The 8,547-nt window shown below is 36.8% G+C and overlaps 1 protein-coding gene across 1 annotated transcript; it reads right to left on the bottom strand.

Moving 5' to 3' along the window:
* Nucleotides 1-424: 424 nt before the first annotated feature.
* Nucleotides 425-1,143, bottom strand: LOC149232993 (uncharacterized). Its single transcript, XM_089382072.1, has one exon. It carries the CDS (start codon nt 1,141-1,143, stop codon nt 541-543), a length of 603 nt encoding a protein of 200 aa, XP_089238198.1. The 3' UTR covers nt 425-540.
* Nucleotides 1,144-8,547: the final 7,404 nt, after the last annotated feature.

The raw sequence follows: 8,547 nt of genomic DNA, 5'->3' as shown, positions 1-8,547 counted from the left end.
AGTGACTGACAACGTCAATGTTTCTATTGTAGTGACTAATGCCGTGAACGTGCCTGTAGTAGTGACTGATAATGTGAATGTGTCTGTTGAAGGAATTGATATAAGAAATTTTTGCAACAAACACCCTACAAAATGAATTTTCAAGTGATAAGGATTAGATGAAACTTCAAGCCATTCTACAAACTACACTGCACCTGGGGAAAGTTATTGGGTTCAAATCTGACTTAGCATCACTTTGCAATTAGGATAGGTATTTTAATAAAAGGTATTGACTCTCTTGAATTTTAAGCCAAAGCAGGCATGTTCACCCTTCTTGTGATGAGCATCCTTTACTTTCGTTGGCAATGCAGGATTGTATGATGTATCTGCTTTTGTGCATTAATGAAATTTAAGATGCACTATATGTGTGTGAATTACAAGCAGCTGTTCACAACGGTCAAAACTTATTTCGATACACTAAAAGAAAAACTACGAGTGACAAATTGACCAACTAGTGGTATTTCTTTCTAGACAATACTAGAGAAGCACATATACACATTATTATTTATAGGCTGTACCAAAAACATGTGGGCTTATGAGAGATACGCTTCGGATATATGTCATGTCAATAGAGGCATCAGAAAATCCAGACCCCCTAATGACCTCTCCTGTCTCACGGGTAAGGTGGCACCCATCTGACACAAATTGTTGTAAAGGATTCAATAAGTTCTGCCAGAACCTTAAGGATGCGCCATCCGGAGCAGCCACATGTTCTATAAAGATAAACTGGCCACGAGGTTTAAGTACTCTCTGAACCTCTTTCAACGTCTTGCCAACATATTTGACAGAACACAAGACTAGAGTGCAGACAACTGCATCCATACTTGAATCAAAAATGGGTAAAGCCTCCCCGACCCCATGAATGAATTTGAATTGTGACTTCAGTAAACCAGAATCAATAGCTGCGGCCTGTGCATATTTAAGCATTTCTAGTACTGTTTTAGCCTCTCCTTTCAGTGGATTCAGCAATTGTTCCTTGTAGCCTGCAATCTCTTTTTCACCATGCAGTAGCGTGGAAGCATTTGCATGGTATATTGAATCAATAAACCTTGAAGGTGATCTTGCTCTCTCATACAATTCTAACTGAAACAACTTGTTTGCCATATCGTCTGATGCAATTATTTGGAGCTGCTATACGAGTTTGAAAACCAATTTATCCAATTAGTGCTCGACATACATCCTCAAACTTTTCATTATCGGCTGATCCATCAAGCAAACTGTATAATTAACTCATGAATTTTGCGTACAAATTAGGAGGTGTTATATCTTTTGCATATAAATTGTGACCGTTTATAATGCAGATTACAGCAAGCAGAAGCAAGTTCACTCCATGTTTAATCAACTCCATTTTTATATCGCAAGAGTTTTAGCATGTTTATTTAACCCCATTTCTATGTTACAGGTCCATTTTTATGTCACAGGAATCTAGTTGTTGCAATTTCGTCTTCCATAGATTAGTTTCTTGTCGAAAATTCTATGATAACTTCCCAAATCATATCTAGTTATCATAAGCTTGGAGCACTTTATTATATTATGAGCTTAATTAGACCACTTATTCTCTCTTCTTGGAGAATGGCAATGAAATAAATAATGTTTTTGTTTAAGTGTCAACTGAATGGCTGCATGATTTCAACGTGCTAATGGGACATCCCCTTGAACTTTAGGAATGATCCATTTATTTTTCATTACATCATATATGCTCGAGCAATCTTCTTTGACAATTCCAGCATCACCTTTCCCCAATAGAATACCATATGCTCCAACAGTAGTCAAGGAATTCAATGCATTTCACTCCAATGAATCTGTATGAAGAAGAGAAAGATCCCCCAACTAGTGAGGATCATTATTTCCATAATCTCCATAACCTCCATGAATCATAATGGCTCTGCTCTCTAAAGGGTGCAAAACTGCAGCATGAGTGCTCCTGCATCTAACTTCAACAGAAGCCTTTAAAGTGTTTGGGTTGAGCACATGAACGTCAACAAACATTGTACCCTGATCACTTCCACCTATAAACCATAAGTCTCGATCACCTATAAGTGTTGCAGTATGGTATGCCGTGGAGAAAATAGCACTTTCTGTTGAAGTTAGTTCCACTATTCTAGGTCCTGGTCAAAAACCCAAAGATCATCAAAAAAAGGAGTGATTTTGACTGTCATTTCCTAGGGTGAGGCAGAGTGTCCTATATTGACTGAGTTCTAAACTTGAGAATCCTTTAGTAAACCAAATTTTGAAATGGGTTTCAGGATTTGATGGTTTGGAAATATTTCCTTCGAACTATAATTTTGTTATTTTATTTTCTTCTGGAAGTAATAATAGATCTGGTCCAATTGGGAACTTAACTATTTTTTTTTTCACGGCCCAAAATTAACGATTGAGACGTAATGTTGTGTGCATTAGTATGAATTAACTTCTGTATGCATGGAGATCGATGCTGTTCTAACTCTGGATGTCTTGATCATTTGTATTAAGTTCTCGATCCTTAGTTATAGCATGTTTAGATAAGAAATATTGCACAGGTATGCCATGTCTTCTTAAAAACAAGAATGTCCCGGTCACAAAGACTTGGTTTGAAAATTTTCTTGGTTACTTTCCCTTTTAATATAAGTGACTGAGGAATCCTTGATTGAGGTTCGATCTGAGGTTTTCAGCCTCTATATCATTTCTGAGATTTTCAAGTAGACTTGCACTTCTGATACAACGCATCTTTTGAATGTCCTTAGAATAAGCAAAAACAATGACTTCAATATATTACAAGAGTGAGATACAAGCCAAACACAAATTGAAGGCACTGCTTTTCTTTGTCGACTATACAAAATTCTCAAGAAGAGAAAAAGGTAAAATAATATATTGGTTGACTTGAAGCAAATGATTTCCTTGATCTTTGATTACTCTATATCCATTGATGTTTAGTTTCTACATCTGCTGAGTGGTAACTAGCATAAGAAAGTTGTGCTTATATGGATAATTAATGCACTAAATAAGGTAAATATTGTGCTATTGCATTGTTTTATTAAAAATGATAAGGAAAAATCATGAGATGCAATTAAAAGTATGAAATAATCGATCAACTTTTGTTAAGCTCTCTATAAAAAGTCAATTTTCATAAATAACGTAGGAAAATATTGAAATTTCCTTAGTAGATGTATCATTGATGAGTTATGTAATCGGATAAGTCAAAGTATTGGGAGTGAAACAATGTTTTATAGAACGTTGGTAAGGCTAGTAATAGCTTAATTAAAGGTTAAGGCTCTAGATGTTGAAACTTGCAAATAAATAGACTACATCAGAATTGTAGCATACAAATTGTGTGATGAACTAATTAGGAGTGCTTACTTACCTCTCTACACTGCTATACAACTGCTTTGTGTAACAACTAATAAAGTTGAATAATAAAGAAGATCATTTCAATGGCCTAAAGGGTATGATAACATTAGATTAAAGAAGAGAATCCATAATAAAAATGAGAAATTCAAGGAAGATAAGTCATTATATTGGAAGAATAGTAGCAACATTTCAAGTGTAACATGTTTTAAATTGAGACTAAGGGAAAAATAAATTGTATCTATGAATATATGGTAGGAGGAAGTAAGGGATGTTTATGTCAAGAAGAAAATTCTCTTAATGATATTGATGATTGAACCGAGCAACATGATTGGTAAGGTCAAAGTGATGGCTTATATAAGTGTCATTATAGGAAGTTATAAGCACGTGTAATCGGTGAGAAATGACAAATGATAAACTAGGAAAATGTTCCGAGGATGATAATTGTTTAACTTTTTGAAAAAGAAATACATGAAGTAGACTAATGAGAAAACATTGAGCATGAAGTGTAGGAAGAAATATTGTTGGAAATATAGTTGGAAATTCTATAATGAGACTTTGATAAGGATTACATATAAATTGGCAAAAGAAGTGAGATTCAACTAATAAAGGGTGCAATTGAATAAATTTCACTCACGAGGGGATTGATCATATATTGTTACCTCATACAAAACAACTTATTAGTGCGCGTCATTAGTATTGAAAGAAGTTATGGTCAAAATACAATGGGCATACCAAATCATTCATAGATGATAATGATGGTAGTGGTTCCAATCATTTCAAAGCCTAAACTGAATAATTAATGAGTTAAAATTCAAGTGGAAGAATCCCTATTCCAACAAGAACATGGATATCAAGTGGAAACTTGATGAGAAAAGCAAATCTTTTTAGGATGAACAATGAAAATTATGCAACAAATGAATAAATCATGAGGGGGCAACAAGCCCTCATGCAGGTAGATTAAGCATAAAATAAGACTTAAATAGGGATGACCTCTTGTATGTGCGCTATTTGGTTAAGAAAAATAAGTATAGTGATCATGGAATTTTAACTTGATATTGATGACTTAAAAGATTATACAAATGGTAATATCTTAACAATGAATTTCACCAGAATTTCCTTGGGGAAGGAAGAAAATATGACGAGAGATTAAGACTCAAGATGATGAGGCTCATTTGAAATTTAACAATGTATTTAGATAATTATACCTATGGTGTAAATGGTCAACTTCTTAGTTGAAAGAAGTGGAAATGATTATTGAAAAACTAATTGGTGTCTTGATGAAAACATCACACTAATAACCTTGATGAGATAACATAAATCCTAGATGGATGTTGAATAATCTTAGTTCATAGTTGAATGTTTGTAAAGTAAATGAAATTCATTTTTCTAATGAATCATGATAAGAATGCTTATAGAGTATTATTCTATATTTGATAAGTATTGAGATGTTTCTCATATTGATGATGTTTCATAATATGATGGTATGAGGGTGATCATGCCGACGTGGTTCATATTTATATACTGGTTACAATAGTGATGATGTATACTTATGATGAGGCATTATGATGTTATGTCAAGGTAAATTGACATATTCATTTACTACGTGATGATAGGTATTTAATGTTGAAAACTCATGATGGATATGATATGCATAACGTGGCATAGGAATTATGATGCTATAATATGAGGTTTATTGACATGTGGTTCATTTATTATGTGAAGTCATGATATATTTTTATTGCAAATATGTTGATGTTATAAATTATGATGGTATTTCATGAGGTGAAGCATGTTATACTTCCGTAAAAATTTATGACATGCATGAGCATGTAGTTCGTTATTATTCATAATGTTACGATTAACAATGATGACATGCAAGACTTGGGATGTGGATTATTTTCTATGATATTATGATGGTATAGCTAATGCATTGGTTTCATATTGAGGTGTGATGATTCACAGGACTCCACAAATGGGCCGAGAGGGCCGGTTTATTTGATGATCTTGTGCGAGCCCATACGCACGAGGGAGAATAAGTAACACCATATGGGCTGGGGACAAACTCAATCAACACTACATATGCCAGTGGTTCCTTTGTCTTGTGTATAGCTCTTGATGGATAGCTCTAGAAGAGCTATGGGACCATCTTGAGGAGGCCAAGTGCCTGATGTTCTAGGCTTGGTGCCTGTTATTGGATTGGGATGCCGAAGTTTGGAAGGGATGTAAAGGACTTCGATGCCTGGAGCTGTGCGCCTTAGTAGTTGTGGAGGGAGTGGGCCAGCCTTGCCAGATGCCCGGGGTCGTTGAGTACCGGACCGGATGCCTGCCTTGGGGCAGATGAGGTCTGAGTCAGGCGCGAGCCTTGGGGCCAGCCTTGGACTAGGATACAGACCGGGTCAGGCTTAGCTTGGTGCCGAAAGTGGGAAAAAGACAGAGGTTCCTTGAGATTTCCGGGGTGTTGGGGACTTTCGATGCCTGCTGGTTATATTAGTTCAGCAGAGGGTGTTGGCAACATGAAGTTAATAAATAATAAATAATAAATAATAAAAATAATAAGTAATAAATAATTCAACTTAACTTCGGGACGAAGTTCCTTAAAGTGGGAGAGTATGTAATATCCCTCCCCTTAATAATAAATAATAAATAATAAAAATAATACAAAAATAATAATTAACAATAAAAAAATAATGAATAATAATAAGTAAATCACTTAATAATAAATAATAAAAATAATAAATCATAAATGTTAAATAATAAATAATATATATTATATAAAAAGAAATAAATAGTAATAACCATATTAAAGCTCTAAATAAAAATAAAACAAAAAAACTATCAAAAAGAAGGAAATAAAACAAGAAAGCTAAAAATAAAAAAGAAAAGTAAAGAAAAAAACAAGAAAAAAAATTGCATGCAGACACATGGAGTGTGTGCATGTGGTTCCCCTTCCAATGTTTTGTTCTATTCAATAGATGGTGAGGAAGATGAGAGGCATTCTAGCATTCCATCTTTCCGAGATTCTGTCTTTCATTCTCTTGGGAGAATGGTATACTAAGACCTAGGAGTCACTGGCAGTAGAACGTTGATTGAGGGCTCGGGGTGGCCAATTGTAGCAAGACGTTGCACAATTGAGCCTACGGTTGGGTGGAGAGTCGTCCCCAAAACCTTGTTGCGGTAAGCCTACTTCGACCACCGGTAAACAGGTACGCACTAGTCATTCAAACTGCATTTAGTTGATTAAAATCATGGTTATTGGTCTAGGTAAGTGGCACTCTCATTTAAATTAAGGTTAAATTAGATATTTATTTTTTGGACTGTTACAACATTGTTCGATATGCCAATAGCACAGCAAGTATGTGTAAATCCCAATTATTTCATTGTGCATTACATACCTTTGTCAACACAGTCTCCAAAATCTTTTTAAAAGCTTCAATGGCCCCATTTGCTTGCAAATGGTATGGTGTACTTTATTGATGATAAATCTAGAACTCCTCAGTGAGCACACTAATAGTCTCATTCAGGAAGTGCATTTCGTGGTCGCTCATTAGAATTTTTGGGCATCAAAACCACGTTAACACATTCTCGAACAAAAATTTCGCAGTTGTAGTGGCCGTGTAGTCCTTAACTGGCTATGCTTCCGCCCATCGGGTCAAGTATTCTGTCGCAATGATGATATAGCGTGCCCCTATCTTTCCTTGAGGTGTGATAGGCCCCACAAAGTTGATCACCCATTTTTCGAACGGTTGCAGCGTCATTTGTGGCTTGAGTGGAATTTCATCCCTTTGCGATGGTTTCCTAGTCCGTTGACATACGTCACAAGCCCGACAGTATGCTTTTGAGTCTTGATGTAGAGTTGGCCACCATAGTCCAGCGCGAAGAACCTTCTGTGCCATGGTCCGTCCCGCATAGTTTCCTCTTGTAACACTCCCTGTGCTTCGTCAAGGATCTGTCCTCACTCGAATTCAGGTACATATCTGCTTAGTATTTCATCGTTGCCCATTCCCTAGAGATGCCCTACAATAGCGGTAAAGTATATTATGCGTATCACCAATTCTTTCTTCTGCTGAATGGAATATCCCTGCGGAGCAGTTCATGTGGTTAAGAAGTGGATTATATCCTCAAAGTGGCCATCCGCGACACGTACTGCATACAACTATGCATTAGGTAGTCCTTCCTCTAAGTTTGTGGGCTCTTCGCCATTCTCAATTTGGGACAGGTGATCTAGGCCTGCGTTTAGACGTCCTGGCTTTACGATGACTTCAAAATCGTATTCTTGAAATAATAGTAGCCACCTACAAATTCGCCCCCCCAACACAGGATTATTCACTAGGTATTTTAGTGCAGAGTGGTCAGTATACATCTTAAAGTGTCCTCCAAGTAGATAGTGGCGGGCGCGTATACCATCACCAAGCCCTCATGCTCAGTAATGGAGTATTTCTTCTCCACTTTGGACAATCGCCGACTTGCAAACGTGATCGGGTGATCAATTCCTTCCGCTCCTTCCTGCATAAGTACAGCACCAACGCGATACATGACACGTCAACATGCACGTGAAATTCGATGTCCCATTTCAGAAAGACCAAAATGGGAGCTGATGCTATCTTCTCCTTGAGAGTCTCTAGACTTTTGTTACATTCCTCATTCCAACAGTAAGTAGCATCCTTTTTCAACAACTGTTCCATAGGTTCCGTGATCTGTGCGTAGCTCTTAATGAACATTCGATAGTAACCAGTGTGTCCCAGCGTGGCATGCAGTTGTTTGACACTGTGCGGTACTCAAAAATTGAGTATTACAACAATCTTCACCGGATCCACCATTAGGCTTTGCCTACAAGCCACATGGCTGAGCAAGTTCCCGAAGGGGACGAGGAAAGTACACTTCTTTAGATTTAGCGCAATCTGGTGTTGTCGGCAAGTATCCAGCATTAACCGTAAGCTTGCGGTATGTTTCTTGACTAGCCCAAATACAATCTAATCATCAAGATATACTTCCAAGAACTTATGTATAAATTCCTTGAATTCAACTACCACAACGCGTGAGAATATCGCCGATGCATTCTTTAGTCCAAAGGGCATCACAGTGTACTGAAAAAAGCCCCATTCAGTGGAAAAAGTTGTTTTACTCCTATCCTCCGGCGCGATATTGATCTGGTGGTATCCCGAGAAATTGTCCATGAAGGAG

The sequence above is a fragment of the Pinus tabuliformis genome, chromosome J (genome assembly GCF_031772625.1).
Source record: "Pinus tabuliformis cultivar Carrire ecotype Pingquan chromosome J, CPIR1, whole genome shotgun sequence".
Lineage (NCBI taxonomy): Eukaryota > Viridiplantae > Streptophyta > Pinopsida > Pinales > Pinaceae > Pinus > Pinus tabuliformis.
The sequence above is the reverse complement of the archived record's forward strand: the minus strand, read 5'-3'. Positions and strand labels throughout refer to the sequence as shown.

Bases quoted from the DNA above. Each gene is read 5' to 3' on its own strand.
- LOC149232993 (XM_089382072.1), bottom strand. From the start codon at position 1,143: ATGGCAAACAAGTTGTTTCAGTTAGAATTGTATGAGAGAGCAAGATCA.